Here is a 19876-nt window from a genome sequence, read left to right on the forward strand (position 1 = left end):
CGGGGGCCGAGTGAGGAAACTGCCCGGCCGGAGGCGCTGGCCACTTGTCCCCTCTGCTGAAACTCCTGGAGCTTCGCGTCGCCCCTTCCAAAAAAACAAAAACAACTTCATTTATTCCAAGCCCTGGAGCGCAGAGCGGAAAGCCTTTCCCCAGCCCCTTTCCTGCCCCAGATGGGGCTGGGGCCGCCGACGCCCCCCGGGGCCACCCCAGGGTGGAAGGGGGCGGCGGCCGCGGCCGGCGGGGGCGGGGGTCCCGTGTTTGGGGAGGCCGAGCGGCAGGTATTTATGTAAGCGGCGTGGGCATTTATGTAATGTGGGGTGCCGAGTGCGTACGCCCTCCTGACCTGGGCTCCCTGCTGCCCTGTGTGATCCCCCGGAAGGCCGGGGTGTGTTTGTGTGTACACACCGCCCCCCCACCCCCCTCGGCCTGTGCCCGTGCGCGCCTTTCTTCCTGTGGGAGCCGGGGAGCTGAGGGCCTGGCTGAGGTGTGCGCCGCCTTCCTGCAGATGTGCAGGGTGGCCGCGGGCGGCTGGGCTGGGCTGGGCTGGGCTGGGCTGGGCTGGGCTGGGCTGGCCCTCTGTGGGCAAGGCCCTCGGGTCAGGGCCGCGAGTTGGATGGCCGGTGGGGGCGACGCCTCGCCTCGTGGGAGAGAGATGCTGGGCCCGAGTCTTGACTGGGCAGAGCTGTGGGTTCCTGCCTCAGCCGGGGCAGAGGGAGCCCCCAACCTGAGTTGGGGGGAATGAACCTCCCCCCTGCCCCTGCGCCCAGGTCTCGGTGGGAACTAGCACTTGGCAGTGGGAAGGGGCAGAGCCTTGTTGCCCAGCACAGCTGTGGGCCCATCTTCCTGTTTGTCTCCCAGCCCTGGCATGAAATCACCCTGCTGGGGAGGGAGGCAGCCAGGTGGGGCCCAGGTGAGACTGCCGCTGGGAGCCTGGGCAGGTGGCCTGAGCTCAGGCCTTCTGCCCCTTCTGCAAACGCAGGCCCCTCTTGTTAGTTTTTTATCTTGGCCCTCCTGTAGACACTCCAAGATCTTAGGGTTCCCCATCCCTCTCCCTGTTTCATAGTCCACTTCCCTTGACCCCTGAGCAGCAGAAACGCCTCTTACCCTTTGAATCTCTGGTGTGGCAAGCCCAGGCCAGAGCAGAGGTGGCCCTTGATGGCCTGTGGATTTGTCAACCAGAAGCGTCACAGGAAGGAGAGCTGCTCAAGCTGGTAGCTGCCCCCAAATCTCCCCTTCCACCCCTAAACCAGCAGCCACAGACCTGACTGGGCCCTGGTGCCCCGGGTGGCCCCTCAGGGCTTCATAGGAGACCTGTGCTCTGGTCTTGAAGGAAGCGCACCCCAGCGGTCCATCCAGAGGAGCAGGTGCACAGGCCCGTGTGCAGGCCTGGGTTCGGTGAGGCGGAGAGGGAGGCACTGGCAGGTGGGTGGCGCAGGCCCCTCCCCAGGAAGGAGCCCTCCTGCCAGGCAGACTGCAGACTGGGCAGTTTGGCCTCCACTTCTTGGTGACAGAAGCCTGGGGCAGGGGCGCCCTGTCACTTTTTAGGCCTAAAGGAGGAGCTTCTTGGGACTCTCTGGTCAACTTGTCATCCCTGGAAATGGAGCTTGCTAGTGGTTGCCATGGTAGCACCCCCAGGACAGCAGCTCCTGCACCCTCCTGTCCTTCCCTTCACTCCCTTTGTCCTTGATTTTCCTCAGGGTCTGGGCCATTTGTGATTGGCCTGCCCCTTGAGAGTCTGCTATGGAGGCGCCTCCAGATGAGTGGCCCTCAAGGAGGTGCTGCTTGACAGTTTCTGTCCAGACCCCTTCACCAGGTCCACCTTTTCTCTGGCTGTGTGGAAACCTGTTCTGAGCTGCCCTCAGTTACTCCTCAGTGGTGGAGGCTATTGGCTACCTGCCTTGCTACCTGGCACCCGCTTGCCCTTGGGCAGAGGGAGGCCCCGTGTCTTCCTGGACTGATGGAGCATGTTGTTGTTCCATGTTCCTCCTGGACCCGTCTGGCTTTTAGAGGAGACTGCCCCTCTGCCCAGCTCTTTCTCTGACCCATGTTTCTCTCTGCAGCGAGAGTGAATCATGGAGCTGCGTGTGGGGAATAAGTACCGCCTGGGACGGAAGATCGGGAGTGGCTCCTTTGGCGACATCTACCTGGGTAAGTCCTCCTGTTTTTAGCCCTGTGGATTCTGAGCCCCTGGGACAGCCCAGGGGCCAAGAGAGAAAAGATGCCAGTATTTCAGGCTCAGGGCTCAGATGACACATGTTGGTCACTCTGTCCCCAGGACCTTTCCAAGTGAGGCAGGAAGCAGCAGGTTGGGGTGAGCCGGTGGAGGGGCTCCTTAGTAGTTGGGGCAGGGTGGGGTTCCCACTGACCCAGGCTGGGCAGAGGAGGGTATTTTGAGCTCTGACCTCCAGCTGCAGATGGCCTGAGTCCCCAGCTGTGTGTGGGAAAGCCCAAGCACCCCTCTCGTGCTTCCTGGGAGCAGGGTGCTATAGACAGGCCTGGGTTCCCCTTAACGCCCAGCCCTCCCTACGGCCCGGCCTCTTGGCACTCTGCCCAGGCAGGCCTCAGATGACTGACGCAGGCTCCCCTAGCCCCAGGGGGCGGTGGGGGGGGTGTCTGTGCTTTTAGGACCTCTCTCCTCTCTTGCTCTCCGGATATGCTTCCTGTGGGAAGTTGAGTTTGCTCTGATGTTGTCATTTTCTACAAGTTGCTGACTCCTCAGCCCTGTCCTCGGTCCTGGAGAAATGAGGCACTTGCCTCCTGCTTTCTCGTTTGCCTAAGACGCATGGCCCTTCCTTGGCAGTTGTGGGTAATGGGGAAGGGGGTGGTGAGAGCGAGGTGGCCAGTCTGAGGCCCATCCTCATCCCTGTCCCAGGGTCCCTGGAGGTGGCTGTGCCTCTGCATCCCTCCACAGGGAAGGAAGATAGACCGCTGCCCTGGGCAGAGCTGTGCTTCCGAACTGGGGGTCCCTGCCTTCTGGGGGATGAATTCTTCCTCTGCCCGTCCGAGGGGACAGGGAGCAGTACCACATCTCTGAGCAGGCTGGGGGCCAGGCATGTGTTTACCATCAAGCAGCTGAGATGCGGCTGCCCAAGGTTTCTCTGGAGACTAGAAAAGGGGACCTTTGTACTCTGCGTGCGTGAGCATAGAGGGCAGACAGACTGGGTCCCAGACCTGACGGGGCCTGCGGGACCGTCACATGGTTGCCCTGTGCCTCGTTGTCCCCATCTGCCAGGACTGTGATGGTGCTGCCTGGCCTGGGAGGGCTGCTGGAGGCGCAGGTGAGCTGGAACAAGGGGAAGCAGTGTGTAAACTGCAGAGTGCCAGCTAGACGGGCAGTGATCGGCAAGCGCTAGGGAGGTCCCCTTCTGCGGGAGGCACCCCAATTCTCAGAGCAATGCAGTGTTGCCTCTGGGCTTTTCCCTGTGACTTCTCCACTTCGGCTAGTGTTGAGTTGTGGTCACCTGCTCTCCCCAGCATCCTGTATGGCTTGCCCACAGTGGGAGCTCAGTGGAGGCCTCCCTGATGGACAGAGCGGCAGGGGCCTGTCCCCGGAGGAGGCATGTGACATGGTCTCAGGTCAGAATGGAAGAAGATTGAAGATCGGGCTTAGGGGAAGGTCCCCAGTCTTCTTGATTAGTCACTCTCTCTGAACCTTAGTGTGCTTACCTGTGAAATGGGGTGCCCGTTAATATCCTTAGTGTCTGTGGAGTTGGGGTGGGTCTAAAGGACCCCCTGTATGGAGATTCTTGGGCTTGGGAATAAAGCCCAATGTCAAGGACATTGGCAAGGAGAGGCAGCTCTGGACATAGGCACACCTGCTGTGGACAACCCCAGGTTCAGGGTCTTTTGCAGAAGGGAAACTGAGACCCAGGGAGGGGTAAGATGGCCCAAGGTCACTTGGAAAACCAGTGTCCTGTATAGCCCTCCCTGGAGGCAGGATGTCTGTTTATCCTGTAGTTACCTCATTGCTAAAAACTAGGCCCAGACTTACTTCTCTCTGCAGATTCCAGAGTAAGTTCTGGAAAAGTATTGGGTGCTGGTTTTACCAGCCGTGTGCCCTTGAGTGCGTGATGATGGTTCCTGGCTTCCCCATCTGCAAAATGGGGTCACAAGGTCCCTAAGTGGTAGGAAGTAAGATGGTGGTATATGCTGGACCCCAGCCGGGATTGCTCTTGTCAAGGAGCTGGTCCTCTTGGGCCTGAGTGTCCAGCTTCATCGCGGCCCTGTCCTGACTGCTATCCTGCCAACTCCCTCCGAGCCCTGTCTTGCTGGTACGGGGCTGGTGCTGATCGTAGGCCTCTCCAGCTGGCCTCGTGGCTGTCTTTGTTCAAAGTTCTGGCCACATTGTTGTCGCCTGTGCCGTGCCAGGGCCTGACTCCAGATGGCCTCTGCAGGTGGGCTGTGGGCGGCCTTTTAGGCCCTGCTTTCCAGGATTGCTGGGGGCAGGCTCATCCCTGATGTGGCTGCAGGCCCGCAGCTCTTCTCTGGTCTCCTCTGCTTTCTTTGTCGTAGAGGGTGGTCAGGAGAGCAGGGCAGGGCTCTGGCTGCACAGCTCTGAGGGGGCCGGTCTGTGCTTTCTGGGCATCCTCCAGACCCTTTGCTGCTGGTTCTCCGGGCTCTCAGCGAGAAACAGGACATGAAGCTAGTTGTGGGGGAGGGTCAATTCCAGGCCTCGGGGAGGGGCCCCACCCTCCAGTTCAGCCAGGAGCTGGTGTCCATGTGTCTGCTCCAGAGTCCCATGCGAGAACCCAGGTTATCTACACGAGTCTGTCCTGGACCTCCACCTCTGCCCTGCTCAGGCGCTTTCACTGGGAATAAAGGGAAGCAGGGCCTTCAGAGGCTGTTTCTACCCTGGTTCTGTCCCGACTGGTTCTCAGGGGCCTGGGCCCAGAACCTGACCTCGCTGAGTTGCAGCTGGGCAGTTGTGAGAAGTGAGGGAGATCAGAGTAGAGGTCGGCAGCTTCCTGACAGAATTCCGAGGCGGTACAGGCATCTGGTGGGGTGGTCGGCAGGGAGTCGGGAGACTGCCTAGCTGCTGAGGTCTCTAACCTGGGGAAGTTGCTGGTCATTTAGCCGTTGACCTTTGGTGAGTGTGTCCACAGGGATATGAAGTAAAGAATGCAGGATGCTATAAAGTTCAAGGGCTAAGGGCTCCCCCCGCCCTTGCTGCAGGCTTCTGCCTAGTCCTGGGCACTGGAGGCTGTTTCTAGAGGGTTCTAGTTTCTAACAGCTACTTATCTGCTCTGCAGCCAAAGCCGCCTCTGGACCTCCTTGGGCCTCCCTAGTATAGTACACCAGCAGCTCTCAATTGGGGGGGGGGGGCACTGTCTTAAGGGGACAGCTACCAAGGTCTGGGGACCTAGGGGATGTGGTACTGACAACTAGTATGTATAGGTCACGGTGCTGCTAAGCACCCTGAGACATCAGGAGGGCCAAAGCTGAGAACCTCTGTAATCAGCTACCTGCCCCTGGAGTCTAAAGGATCTTAACTCCGCATTGAGACCCTCCAGTCTCCCCCTGCTCACTTCTTCCCCTGACCTCATCAGCTGCTCCAAGCCACCCAGGGCCCACGGCGCCCCACTCCCGTGTGCTGGTCATGCTTGGGTGTCTGGCAGGCCTGTTGCTGCATCAGGAGTCTTTACAGCCCCTTTTGGGGGTCTATTTCCTGGGCCACAGTGTGCCGGCTCCCTCCTCGCCTGCCACGGGCCTGCACGCAGCCAAGGGCGTCTGGCCAGCCCCAGTCACCAAACCCAGCACTTGTGAGTGTGAGGCAGGGCCTGAGCGCCTTGACACCTCAGCACAACCCTGCCAGCGGGGTGCTAGTTTACACATGGAGCCCCTCGCTGCAGCAGGTAATGCCATTAGCCAAGGTCCTCTGTCAGGAGGTGACAGAACAGGACTCTGGCCTGGAGCCCATATCCCTAAGGGCGCTGGTAGTCCTGCCCCCCTCTGTCCCCAGAAGAGGGGTGCTGCCGTCCCCACTGATGAGCGCTGCGAGTCAGAGCACCTTGCAGTCTGCGGAGCACTGCATTCAGTAATCTATTTTCTTTTGCAAATTTTAATTTTATGTGGTTCAAAAATGAGGACACAAAGCAGAAATGAAAACAAAAGCATGCTGAGTGCAGGAAGCTCAGGACAGGTAGTGTCTGAGTGGCTAGCTGGAGACAAGCAGTCACTGGAGTGGGCCACGCGGGCGGTGGAGTGGATCTGAGGTCCGAGGCGCGGGTGTGCCTCTGCACATCCACAGGCCACGGACCCGCACGGGAAGCCAGGGCTGGCTGGCCGGGACTGCGCTCGGCTGGGCGCTGAGCAGGGCGAAGGGTGGTTTGTCCGCCCTCTCGGCCTGACCCTGGCTCGCCCAGTCTGCCTCAGGCCTCCAGTTTCTTGTGAACCGACCTCCAGTCGGACATATTTCCCCATCTTTTTTTTTTTTTTTTTTTGACCAAAGAGAGTGCAGAATACATGCTGTTCTGCACTTTGCTCTTTCACTTCCTGTGTCTTTGAGAACTTTCCACTTCTGCACAGAGAGGCTTCCTCATTCTTTTTCCATTGTGTTCTGTTTGATGGCTGGCCCTTTCTTTATCTGACCACAGTCCCAATGACGGGCCTTGGCTCTTTTCCAAGCTTTGCTCTTGCAACAGCCCACAGCAGATAGCCTTGGTTTTTGCCCTTTGCACCAAGCAAGGATGTTAAATCGGCTCCCCGAAGTGGGAGGGTGTTTTGGGCCCAAGAGTCCCCCAGCACAGACGTGCCAGGTCACACCTGGCCTGCTAGGGCGGGAGCACATGGCCCCCAAGCCCTGCCCTCAGAAACATCACCTTCCTGTGGGGCTTCTGCGGCTCGTAGGTCCAAAACGGCCTTTTTCATTCAAGGAGGTAGGACATCTTTTCCCTGAGTAAACCGTTTTTTGTTTTAATTTGGCTCACCTGAAGTGTCTTCTAACCCTGGACCCTACTTCCTGCTGCGTCTTTGGCCTCTTCCTCCTGACTTGAGAAGCGCTCGGTAGTACCATGTTAGCTCCCCACTGGTGGGAGGAGTTGTGAGCAGGGATTCGCAGGACTTTGTTTCTGGTGTGTCTGCATGGAGAGGGCTCCTTCTCCCGGGGAGGAAGGCTTTTCCTCTTGTATGGCTTCTGGACTGTTAGGGAGGTAAAGCTTTGCCCATCGCGGTTACTGCACAGCTCCCTTGTGCCATTCCATTGTTGCAAAGCTGGCTTGCCCTGTGGGGGTGGGGGGACGGGCACAGCCAGCTTTAGTTTTTTTTCTCATTAAGTGTTAAGCAGGCACAAAAGATGGCACGTGAGGTTCGGCTGGGCACGCCTTCCCTCTTTGCCGCCAGGCCAGAGCACGCGCCTGCACCCTTCAGGCTGGCCACCGGGCGCTGCCTCTGCTCTGTCCTTCTGGAGCGGTAGCTGCTGGCCTTTCCCGTTAGCCCTTTGTTGAAGAGCGTGTTTACATCCCCGAATGCTGTTTCCTGTTGTGATTTGAAAGCCGAGAGGTATAGAACCATGCTCAGCAACTAGCCCGTGTGGAGAACCAATGTTGAGGTGTCTGAGGGTAGAAGGGAGAGGGGTCAAGGAGTATGGGAGATGGGAGGGGCAAGCTGGGATGACAGTGGATAGAGAGAAGAGATGCTAAACTGCGCACATGCAGAAAGAAAACTACAAAAACCTAGTGCTTACATTCTTCTGTGTCTTGCTTTATTTTTTTTTCCAATTGCGGTGAGATTTACATAACGTAAAATTAACCACTTTAAAAGCGTGCAGTTTAGTGGCATTTAGTGCATTCCCAGTCTTGTACAGCCCCGCCCTTCGCTAGTTCCTCATTGCAAAAGAAAACTTGTGCCCAGTGCGCAGCCCCCTCCCGCGGCCTCGCCCGCTCCTGGCGGAGTGCTGTCTCTCGACTTGCCTGGCCGCCGGCTCGCGCCGGCTCTGGACCCGCAGCCCTGTGATGGGCTGTGCCTGGCGCATGGCACAGAGCAGTGTCGTTAGGCTCAGCTGTGCGCATCTCCATGAAAGTGGAGCCGCAGACAGTGGGTGCCCTTCTCCCCACCCTGACTCACCCCAGGCGCCTGGACTGCGAGTGCCATGCGCTAGCCGCCTGAGTGGGGCGGCCGGGAAGGAGCAAGGTGGCTATTCGAAGGGGGGAGGAGTGAAGAGGTACTTGGAGGAGACACGTGATGGACCTGGAGAGACGGAGAGACGTCAGGCACGTGGGTGAGACTCCGGGAGGCTGCTCCCAGCCCTTGGCTGAGACCAGGGCTATTTTGAATTATGAGTCTCACTCAGTTCAGTCTCCGCTCTCTGGGACCTGCCTCGCCCTGTTCTTGTGGTCCCCCGCCAGAAGGTACCTAGACTGTGGCAAGCTTTCAGGCCTCAGCTGTCCACCTCAGGCCACGCCTGTGTGGCTGTGCATTTGCCCATGAGAAGATGGCTAAGTTGGGGAGTTTTATTGGGAAACTGTTATTTGAAATTTTGAAAATTTTATTTGTACATGCAAGAACTGGGGTACAGGCCTGAGGTGCATGGGTGAGAAGCTTCACCCACAGACAGAGTGGGGAGCAAAACAGGCGGATCCACTGAAGTCCACTGCTGAGAGGAACAGCGGAGAGACAGGAGGGGCCTGCTGTGCCCTGTGGGTCCCTCCCTGGCGGAGTATGGAACTCCTGCTGCGGTGGGTGTGGGTGGCTTTACAGAGCTGAGACAGCCCCCGTGCCACCCGAGAAATCCTCTCTGTATGCCCACCAGTTCTGCTGAAATCTCTTCACATCAAGAGTCTGCTTCCTTCGCCTTCGTGTGCGCAGGTAGCAGGACGCTTCTAGAGTATGCACTCTCCAGTAGCTTGGGGCCCCAGGTGCCTCCTCAGTCACACACTAACATCAATTCTTCGTTTCTTTTTACAGTAGAATAGTGTCCCCCACGTGGATAGGCCCATCCTGTCTGTCCTTGTGTGCAGACCCCAGTGGGTCTTCTCAGGAGGCTAGCTGGTGGTTCACGGACATTCGTCACACGGGCCTGCCTTTCCCCAGATGCGGGGTGCCGCTCTCGTCCTCAGCCGTCCTGTGGCTGTGTTCCCCTCTACACTTCTGTTTAGTGTTTGTGTGCTAAGCTTTCCCTGCTTCGTGACTGCACTGCAGCCACGTTCTAGAAGGAGACACTCATCACTCAGCCTGCCCCTGCCCCACCCGTAAATAGAGCTGGGGAAACTGAGGCAAGGTGCACTTTGGGTCTCTCTGTTTGCAGATCTGGCCACGTGGTTGTCGCCTGGGCCTGGGCCGTGCAGGGCCGGACTGCAACGGCCTCCGCGGGCGGCTGGGCGCAGTCTTCGGGCCCTGCTTTCCAGGATCGCCCTGCCCACAGGCAGCCTTCTTGCTGGCCTGGCCTGTGGCCCGCGGCCCTCCAAGCTGTCTGTGGTCCCTCACCGCCTCCCCTGGCACCTGATGCCGTTCCTCTCCTCCTGCCTTTACTGGCCACACGCCCCCATTGCCCCTCCGCTTCCCTGGATATGGCCTTGGGCCTTCTTGTCACTGTGCCAGTCTCTCCAAGGGCCTGGGGCTGCCTGCCTGGCAGAGGGTGACTCTGATCCCCGTGTCCTCCCCCTTCCCCAGGTGCCAACATTGCCTCTGGGGAAGAAGTTGCCATCAAACTTGAGTGTGTGAAAACAAAGCACCCCCAGCTTCACATCGAGAGCAAGTTCTACAAGATGATGCAAGGAGGAGGTGAGGGCCGGGAGGAGGCCTGGTGGGGTGCCCGGGGAGGCTGAGAGCCCTGCACAGGTGCGTGTGCGCGCCCACATGTGCTGGCGCCTGGCTCTGGTCTTCGTCTGGGAGGGGTGTGCCTGACTGCTGCCGCCCTGGCCCGCAGTGGGAATCCCATCCATCAAGTGGTGTGGCGCTGAGGGTGACTATAACGTCATGGTCATGGAGCTGTTGGGGCCCAGTCTCGAGGACCTCTTCAACTTCTGCTCCCGCAAATTCAGCCTCAAGACGGTGCTGCTCCTGGCCGACCAGATGGTGAGTCTCTGGCTTCCTGCCCAGCCTCTGCTTGCTTGTTGGGCCAGGTTGCACAGGGGCCAGCCCGCACAGGGGCCAGCCCTGGCTCCTGGTCTAGGACCAGGCTCCACAATGTGTTTAAAATGCAGATTCCCAGGTCCTGCCCCAGACCCACTGAGTGGGGCTCCCGGGGGAGGGCTGGCTTCTCTCTCAGTGTGGTACCCTAGGTAAGTTTAGGCCTCATTGACTTTAGGCATTTCAGGTGAGAGTTTTCCTTTTGCTGGGGTGTCCTCACGTCCAGTGGGACCCCACACAGAGCCCGACCCGAGCAGGTGCCTGTCCTGGAGCCATCCCTAGGTCCTACCGTCCTTTAGAAACCCAAGGGAAGAAATTGACAAGTTGGGAAAGCATCAGATTGGGGCCTGACATGGCGTGTGGAGAACCTGCTACGCAGGGTTCAGTCAGTCCCGGCCTGTGAAGGTTTCAAAAGGTCGTTTAAAGGAAGAAGAGGACGTTGTTGCCTGACCTTGGTGTCCGTTGGAAGTGGGGACGAGGCCTATCTTTGGGTCTTCATCTCTCGCCAAGTGTAGGCTTCCCCAGTGGGCCCTTCCATCCCTCCCCCAGCCTGGCTGCCCAAGCACCTGCAGAAACACCTCTCGGAGCCCGGCTCACCTAGCCCTAGGGGTGCAGAGCCAGGGCCAAGGCTGTGTGGGCTGTGCCATCCGCGCTTCTCCCTTACTCTTCCCGTCTCACAACTTGGCGAACTCCCTCTTCAGAGCGCCTGTCTCGTGTCTCCAGGAAGCCTTCCCTGACGCACCCCATGACATCATCTTCCACAGTCGCAGACAGATTTTGTCCCCCACCCAGGACACGGCTGAGCGCGTGTGCGCTTGGGTGCACGCCTGCCGTGGAGGACGTGCCGAGTGACTTGGTGTCCCACCCCTCCAGATCAGCCGCATCGAGTACATCCACTCGAAGAACTTCATCCACCGGGACGTCAAGCCCGACAACTTCCTCATGGGCCTGGGGAAGAAGGGCAACCTGGTCTACATCATCGACTTCGGCCTGGCCAAGAAGTACCGGGACGCCCGCACCCACCAGCACATCCCCTACCGGGAAAACAAGAATTTGACTGGCACTGCCCGCTACGCCTCCATCAACACCCATCTGGGCATTGGTGAGCGAGGGAGACCTGGGAGCAAAGCAGACCCACTGGGCTGGGCAGCACCCTGCCTTTCTGCAGCTGGATTTATCCCCCTAACTCACTTCAAGTTGCATCTTCCCCTCTGTAAGAGAAGCAGGGGGCCCAGTGCCTCCCAAAGCCTGACGCCCCGAGGCAGCCAGTAGAGTGGGCGAGGGCGGGAGCTGCAGGTGCCGCGGAACCTTCTTAAGGGTGTTCTGCTTGTGGAACGTCCTAGCCAGAGTTGACCCCAGGTCTGGCTGCGGCTGGTGTATTGGGCCGGCCAGGGGGGCACTGGGATGCCGACTGCCTCATCGCTGAATAATTGTAAGTGCCTAAGCTAGAAAAACTAGGCTTCGACAGAACTGAGAAGCTCGCCCCCAAGTCCCTTGTCTGTAGGAGGGTCTGCAGGGGGTCTGTGTAGCAGCTACAGGAAGAAAACACAGGGTTCCCCAGCACTGGGTTAACGGAGTGGGTGGTTCCCCTCACTTCCAAGAGGTGTCCTGGAGGAGGCGAGGAGGGTTCTTTCCCCCAGCAGCCGGGAACCCTCACGGACCTGGCCCTCACCTTGTCCCTAACTGCAGAGCAAAGCCGTCGCGATGACCTGGAGAGCCTGGGCTACGTGCTCATGTACTTCAACCTGGGCTCCCTGCCCTGGCAGGGCCTCAAGGCTGCCACCAAGCGCCAGAAGTACGAGCGGATCAGCGAGAAGAAAATGTCGACACCCATCGAGGTCCTCTGCAAAGGCTACCCCTGTGAGTGGCCGGGGCGGGCTGCCCCTGTGCGTGGCCGGGGTGGGCAAGCGGGAGCCAGGCCCTGTCTGCAGCTTTGTGGGGTAGAGGCTGGGCGCACGCTGCCCTGCGCCAGGCGGCTCACCACTGGCCCTGGCTGCCCTAACCCACACTGCCCCCCCTCTCGGGGCTGAGTATTGGCAGAACTGCACCCTCCTCCATGCACACGGGACACGTCGTCCCTGATGCCCTGTCAGTGCCAGAGCTTGTCCCCACGCCGCGTGGCTCCTGCCGCATCCGCTGGGTGTCCTGCGACCCAGCGTGTTCTGACACTGCCTTGTGGCGATGGCACCACGGCCCTGGGCTAAGGGCCGTCCCCCAGCACTGTGCTCACCCCTTCAGACGCCAGGCGCAAAGGCAACTGCTGCCTCTGCTTCTTGACCGCTGGTCCTGAAACGTTCCCCGAAACCTTCCCTTGGGTTACTCGCCAGGATGCCTCACGGCAGCGTCCCCTCCCGCCTCCCAGTTCAGTCCAGAGGGTGAGATCTGGGAGGCGCGGGCGTGGATGCGCCCCCTCACCTGGAGCCTGTCTGAGCCGGCGGTTGGGCTTTGCACAGGCTTCATCTCGCAGGTGTGCTTGATTGCTCCCTCCATCCTTGCCCCCTGAGGAGTTGGGGGGTAGGTGCTGAAAACTTCCAGCTGCTATTACGGCTTGGCCTTCTGATGGCTGCCCCTCCAGGAGGCCACACACAAGTGCCTTGTGCTCCCGTCGCTGAGGAAGTGGCCAGGCTTAGGGCCTGGTGTCAGGGCCGTGGCGAGAGACCAGCTGTCAGAGCAAGAGGTGCTATCATGTAGGGAGCGTTGGCGTCTCAGGCGCTGTGCCAGGAGCTGAAACAGACCGATGCCGTGTTTTCTGTCCCGGGGCCTCTCCACCCCTTCTTTTTGAAGGAGGAACTCAGGTTATGTTGGGAGTTCCTGTGTGCTCCCAGCTGCCCTTGGAGTGCTGACAGCCATTGCCCTGTCATCTCTATCACCCCGAGATCCTTGGCAGAGCTGGAGAAGACTGAACTGGGGCCCTGGGGCTGGGCGCTGCGGCTGTCCACGGTCTTCCCTTGCCCTCGCCGCCTGCGCAGAGCCTCTGCTCCCGGGCTGCCGGTTTGGCACCATGAGGCTGTGGGTCTCTCCTCTCTCTGGCCGGTCTGCTCCAGATTGGAGCCCTCTGGGCTGGTAGGACAGCAGGCTGCCGGGGCCCTGGGAGCAGGGAGCGGGCGTCTTACGCGTCTCTCCTGTCCCGCTGCCTGCCAGCTGAGTTCTCCACATACCTCAACTTCTGCCGTTCCCTGCGCTTTGACGACAAGCCTGACTACTCCTACCTGCGCCAGCTCTTCCGCAACCTCTTCCACCGCCAGGGCTTCTCCTACGACTACGTGTTCGACTGGAACATGCTCAAATTCGTGAGTCACCTGGAGGCCGAGGCGGGCATGGGGGGCTGGCTTGGGGAGGCCCTGACTCATCGGGCCAAGGTGGCTCTATGGTGGGCGGGGCTTCCTGAAAACGGATGCTGTGAGCTGGGCGGCGCAAGCGACCTCACAGGGGTCCCAGAGCCTCCGTGGCCCCCCTGCTCCATCATCATCAGTGCTGACAGCCTGGGCCCAGGCAGGGCGCTGCCTCCCCCCAGCACCAGGAGGACCTGGCTGGGCCCGGAGTCTCTCCTCGGTGCCCGTGGCCGGGCGTGGCTGGCGCTGGTGGGCTCCCCCGCGGCCTTGATCATGGCCTACACCATTCTGCTCTTGCTGTTCTGTACGTCCCAGGCCACTGCCCTCGCGGTGGGCCCTCTGGGCAGCCTGGACCCGTCCGTTGTGGTTCCTTTCTTTTTGGTGGTGGGTCCCTGGGTCTTGCTGGGCAGCTGTTCTGCCTCTTTCTTTTAAGGGCTGTGGGGGTGGGGTGGGGCGAAGCAGCCGTCGTCGTCGTCTGTGCCTGGAGCTCCGGAATCTGTGAAATCGTATGTCTTGTTTCACGTCTCTTCTGGAAAGGGGGCTTCTTCGAGCCAGGCTCAGCCCCGTGACAGCGAAGCTCTGGCACTGCCCTGCCCCCGCCCCTGCCCCTGTGCCGGGACCACGTACCCATCCTCATACTGGTAAGGACCCTCCGAGGCCTGGCCTTTGCGAGCTTCGTTACGTGGCCAGGCGAGCATAGCGGCTGAGCTCTGCTGTGCTCTTTCTGTCCCTTCCAGGTGCCCGTTGCCCTTGGGCACCCAGGGCCCTCCAGATAGGCCCATGGAGGAGGTGGACGAGTTGCCCCCCCAGAACTACTGGCCTGTGGTCTGGACTCCAGGGCCCCAGTTCTGATGTCACCACGTGCACCTGAGCCATCAGGGCCAGGCTGGAGGAGGCGTCCCTGGCGTGGTGTGGGGTACAGAGGCGGGTGTGGCGGAGAAGAGCCCCCCGGGATTCTCCAGGATAAAGTGCAACTGCCGAGGAGCAGCACCTGCGGGAGGGTGGGTGTTGCTGCCCTGCACCCCACTGGGCCCAGGTGGCAGCCTCTTCGTTGACCCTGGACTTGTTGAACACTGCCCCGCGCTTCCTCCTGTTAACCTCCCTTTCAAGGCCTGCTCTCTGGACACTGGGGTCCTGTTGGCCTTGCACCCCACCCACCTCTCTGGGTCTTACAGCAGCCCGGTCCTCCTCCAGGGAGAGGGATGGAAGGCAGGCAGAGAACAGGGTTCCACGGACCAAGGGACACCAGGGCGTGGGTGGGAGATGGACAGGGGGGCACCTTTTACCTCAGACCTGGCTGGGGTGGCCGCCGAGGTCCCAGGCCTGCAGGGCACATGGGTCATGACTTCTGGCACTGGCTCGTCTGTAGAAGCTCGTCCCTGCCCGAGATGGGTTCAGCTCCGCTGCAAGGATGGTTTTGCATCGTTGGGGCCTGTGCATCCACTGTGGCGGCCTCTGGCTACCTGCGGCTGATTTTTCATAGAATTAAATCAATCAAAGCGAGATACGTAGTTCCATTGGCACATTCGCCACTTTCCAAGTTCTCGGCGACCACTGGGGGCTGAGCACTGCACACCACATCCGGCAAGTCAGGTGCGAGTATTTCCATCGTCACGGAAAGTTCTGCAGGATGGTGCTGCTGGAGACGGCTCCCCGTGACCGCTCGTGGGACTGTCCCACCAAGATCCCGTCCCCAGCCAGAGCAGAGGCCCTCCCCACTGTGTTGGCAGTGACCCCTTCCTGGGTCCTTCATGGGCAGGCCCTGGAGTCACGCTGGAGAGATGCCAACACCTAACCCTGTACCAACCTCAACGTGAGCGCCACTGCCCCGGACAGGTGGCACCGTGGCCCTGAGCGGCGTGGCCAGGCCCCCTCCAGCTGCCTGGCGGGGCATCTGCGGGCGCACCGCTGGATCTTCTCGCCGGTTCTTCCCAAGACCAGGCCCCGCCCACCCCACCCACCTGCGGGGGCCTTCGCCTGCACCCACCTCCAGACTGGAAACCACCCTGGTGCCTCAACTGAAAACGTCCCTCCTCAAGAGTGGCCGCCCAGGCCGTTCGCGGCTAGGCCCGCACCCCAGACACCGGAGCTGGAGACACGCTGTCGGCACACAGCCGCCGTGTCCCAGCCAGCTGGCCAGGAGGGAACAGCAGCCGGGGCGGCCCCTGCGACACAGGTGGACGCTTGTGTGACTTTGATGTGGGCTTTGTTTTCTTGTGTGCAAATAAAGCCAAGAAACCTCCCTGGCGTGTGTCTCTCCAGGCGTCACTTGGGTCAGATGCAATGGGGACGGTGCTTACCTCTCCCCTGGTGTTGGCCTGAGCCTGTGGGGTCCAAAGGACCGTTCCAGACCCCTGCTCAGCCACCAGCTCCAGGGCTGTGCTCCTGAGGGAACCGCTGGGCTCCAGCAAGCCTCGGTGTCCCCACGCAAGGCGCGGCTTCTCCCCTGCCTGGCGGGCTGGCGTGGTCTGCCCAAGGCGTGCGTGGGGTTGGGCCTCGGCGCTCAGGTTATGCCCAGGCTCTGGCTGCTGGTGGTCGGCCAGCCTGGGGCTGCCAGTGGGCAAGCCCTGGGTGAGGACTGGAGGTCGGGAGGTGGGGCCGTGGTGCACCCAAGCCTGCCTTGAGAGCGGGGACTAAGGTGTGATCCCGAATGTTCTGCTAAGTTCTCTGGGCGAGCAGGAAGCAGAACTGGGCGGCATAGCCTCCCTAAGAGCATGCTCTGCGCTGAGATGTGTGAGCCCAGACAGGCCCTGACGTCTCCCTGGGCCTTGGTTCCTCACTAGGATTTGGGGGCCATTCTGGGCCCTTCCTTTCCCCGAGGACAACAGCCTTTTAGGCCTGTTCCCTGGGAGAGACCCAGGGTTGTAGGAGCCTGTACCTGTAGCCCATGAGTGGACACAACTCAGCCCGCAGCTCTCTCCTCCACAGATGCGGCCCCCCTCATGCCAGCCCCCCGCCCTTCCCTGTGGACGACCCCAGGACCAACTAGGTAACACGGCCCGGCACTGCTCCCACATGCTCCTCTCTCTGGGCGCCTTTCCTTCCCGCCTGCACTGGGGTTGGCAGTGGCTGAGGGCAGGACTCGCATCCCTTTTGCTCCAGCCTGTCTGCTGGGCCTTTCTTCCGTGGGCATCTGGCTCTCCCTGAGCTCTTACCCTGAGGCAGGGTCCCCGGGCCGCCTGGTAGAGTCCCCACAGTGCTTTCCAGCAGCTGTTGTCAGGGATGGGGGAGAATGACCCTTTGGAACCTGGCCCTGGTGGCCCATCAGCTGGCCTTCCTACCTCCTCTGCTGGCCTCTGAGTGCTGCCCTGCTCTGTTTGGGCACCAGCAGGAACCAAGGGCTCTTTGGACCTGGCGGAGCCAGGTTGAGAGGGTCCAGAGATGACGAGAGGGCCCTGGTCCTCTGGGGCCCTTCCAGGCTTGGACTCCATCCCAGGAGACCAGGGCAGAGTGACGCCTTCCGGGTGACTGTGTGGCCGTTTCTTTGCTGTGTGGTCATGGGTCATTTCCAGGCCTCTCTGCTGTGTGGTCATGGGTCATTTCCAGGCCTCTCTGCTGTGTGGTCATGGGTCATTTCCAGGCCTCTCTGCTGTGTGGTCATGGGTCATTTCCAGGCCTCTCTGCTGTGTGGTCATGGGTCATTTCCAGGCCTCTGCTGTGTGACATGGATCATTTCTAGCCTTACAGACCTTTCTGTGCTGTGTGGTCATGGGTCATTTCCAGACCTCTCGGGCTCCCGGCTTTGTGGGAAGATTGGACCAGAGGGCTTCTGAGGTTCCACTTTCCCAAGATGCCTACCTGGCCTCCCTGCTCCTGCTCAGTCCTGCAAGAGGGACAGATCCTGGAGTCCCCGCCCCCTGGACTGACCAGCACTCATGTCTCCGCAGGGTGCGGCCCGGAACCCCGAGGACGTGGACCGGGAGAGGCGAGAACACGAGCGCGAGGAGAGGATGGGGCAGCTGCGGGGGTCTGCCACCCGGGCCCTGCCCCCTGGCCCTCCCACGGGGGCCACTGCCAACCGGCTCCGCAGTGCCGCCGAACCCGTGGCCTCCATCCCAGCCTCCCGCATCCAGCAAGCTGGTGAGCAGAGCGCAAGGGCCAGGTGCCGGGGCCCCAGTGCACAGCCCGGCCCTGACGCTGAGGGTGGCTTCCCCCGCCTCGCCCTCCAGGCAATACTTCTCCCAGAGCGATCTCACGGGTCGACAGAGAGAGGAAGGTGAGCATGAGGCTGCACAGGGGCGCACCCGCCAACGTCTCGTCCTCCGACCTCACTGGGCGGCAAGAGGTCTCCCGGATCTCAGCCTCACAGGTGAGACGCCCAGGCGGGGGTACCGCTCCTCGCCCCACTGGCTCTCATTGAGAACTGCGGAGCAAGGTCTGGCCACCTTGCTTTCCCTCTTAGCTTGAGTCGGCCCAGCAAGCAGCTCTGGCCTTTGTTGCCAGGGTCCTTCTGGGTGAGCAGCAGGGAGCTCACCCAGGAGGGCTCAGTCCTTGCCCATCAGGGTACCCCTGAAGGGTCCCTGTCAGTCCAGGATTGAGGGGTGGGTGGATCCTGTCTGGCAACCCCACTTAGGTGCCACGTCTGGCTGCTAGGAAGGGGGCGTCTGTGGCAGGTGAGAGACCTCCTCTCCTCTCAGGACAGGCCACAGCTGGACTCATGTAGCCTGGGGCAGCTGTTTGGCCTCTGGGGACAGGGTCTTCCCTGGGCTGCAGGGCCTTGGGGGTGGGGTGGGCTCCTCCCTTGGGGAAACTGGCCAGATGGCGTTGCTCACACACCTTCCCCCACTCCCCGAAGACAAGCGTGCCATTTGACCACCTCGGGAAGTGAGGAGGACCCACCGTCGAACCAGTATTGCTTAGGTGAGTCGCTGTCTGCTGTGGACCAGCCCAGCCAGGGCTGGGAGCCCCCAGGGCCCCAGGGGAGGACTCCGCTGCAGTGGGAAGACCTTGAGGGGCTTTGAGGCCTCAGAACCTGCTTGTCTCAGGCTCTGAGCTGGCCTGCCCTGGGGGCCCCCACCCACATTGCCTTACTGTAGTCTTGGACTGGGCTAGTGCCCGCACCCTCACCACCGGGCCTCAGCCCTGTTTCAGCCCCACCTCTCAGGGTGCTGGGAACAGGCCGGCCGGCATTTATCTGCAGTCGCCCTCACAGCTGATTTGAGGCCCCGACATGCACGTAGCAGCTGTCCACTCTGGGGCCTGGAAGGGGAGTTGCCGGGCTTCGGGCCCACAGTCCGGGGGTCTGCGCAGTGGCAGGCAGCAGTTGAGTTTCAGGGGCAGCCAGGCCTCACTCCAGGACAACTGATGTGATTGGCTTTGCAGAAATTCATCCACACGCACAGCGGACCTAAAGTGGGGGCTTGGCTTCGTCCCGCCTCAGACCCAGGAGCCCCGGGTGGGTGCCGGGGCGGGGCAGGTGTGTGGCTGGGGTGAGGCAGGAGAGACTGTTCTGGGGCAAGTGAGCGTCTCCTGTAGGCCCCGGGTGAGGGACACCCAGCTGCAGGGGTCTGGTGGGTGGGTGACCAGGCAGACCCTCAATCTGTCTTCTGTCTTCTTTTTAGTGTCTTCACTGTATTTTCTTTAAAAAACAAAAACACACAACGATGGGGGGAACCACTCAAGAAAACGAAAAGGAAAGAAAACCCAGCACAAGACCCACAATGGATTTTGTTTCGTTGAAGTTTTTTGGCCAACGGCGAGAAGATGGGGTGCCCACCGCATGGAGGACTCCGGCCCTTTGCTTCCCGTGGCCAGGACCATCAGGCTGCCGGGCTCTGGCAGGACACTGGGCCGCTGGGCCGCCTAGCGCCAGCCTTGCAGCCGAGAAGGCGGCCGGAGCCTGGCGCCGGGCGGTGTGGGGGGCCCAGGCGGGCCCTGCCTGGTTCTGAGCCCCCGCCCCACTTCCTCAGAGGACAGTGGCCGGTCTCCCCGAGTGTTTGGGGCCCTTCGCTTCTCAGCAGGGACCTGGAGTGTGTGGTGAGCTGGCGGGTGCTGAGGTGCCTCGTGTGCGTGTGTCTGACCTGTAGCTCGTGGGACAGCAGGTGTCCGCCCTGCCGGCCAGGCTGTTTCTTGTTGTCACCCCCTAACAAGGACCAGGCCAGAAGGACCCCCAAGTTCCTCTAGAGGGCTCAGGGCCCTCGCCACCAACCCTGAGACTGTCATCGCCCATGGCAGGCCCCGTCTCCTGGCCTGAGGCTGCGTCCTCGGAGACTACTTCCAGACCGTACAGGCTCCTGGGTCACACTTAACTCCTTGGTCCTGATGTCCCCGGGGTGTCCCCGGGCCCCGCCTCTCGGAGGTGGGGCCTGGGGGGCTGGGCACTGCATGTGCCACCCCCTAGTTAACACCTGCTTTTACTTTTGTTTGTTTCCTCTGTGTGTGTATTTCCTAATTTATTTACCCTGTCTCCCCTTTTTTCTGTTTTCCTTTTTTTTTTTTAATTAAAGAGCAAAGCTTTTTATTACTTTGTAATTTAAAA

General features: G+C 60.8%; 1 protein-coding gene across 5 annotated transcripts in view; it reads left to right on the forward strand.

Annotated features, from left to right (window-relative positions):
* Positions 1-18986, forward strand: part of LOC101626219 (casein kinase I isoform epsilon) — a 19783-nt gene extending 797 nt beyond the window's left edge. For 2 of the 5 annotated variants that reach the window (XM_004675663.2, XM_012720339.1), the window contains exons 2-11: positions 2062-2149; positions 9608-9718; positions 9864-10012; positions 10940-11168; positions 11756-11926; positions 13208-13356; positions 17286-17478; positions 17568-17707; positions 18194-18258; positions 18960-18986. In XM_004675663.2, coding sequence (XP_004675720.1) covers positions 2074-2149; positions 9608-9718; positions 9864-10012; positions 10940-11168; positions 11756-11926; positions 13208-13356; positions 17286-17478; positions 17568-17707; positions 18194-18226 — 1251 coding nt within the window. In that variant the 5' untranslated portion in view covers positions 2062-2073 and the 3' untranslated portion in view covers positions 18227-18258; positions 18960-18986. The other 3 variants (XM_012720340.1, XM_012720342.1, XM_012720343.1) reach the window with 3 other exon arrangements.
* Positions 18987-19876: the final 890 nt, after the last annotated feature.

This window comes from Condylura cristata, unplaced genomic scaffold, assembly GCF_000260355.1.
Source record: "Condylura cristata isolate star-nosed mole 26May11 unplaced genomic scaffold, ConCri1.0 scaffold00004, whole genome shotgun sequence".
NCBI lineage: Eukaryota > Metazoa > Chordata > Mammalia > Eulipotyphla > Talpidae > Condylura > Condylura cristata.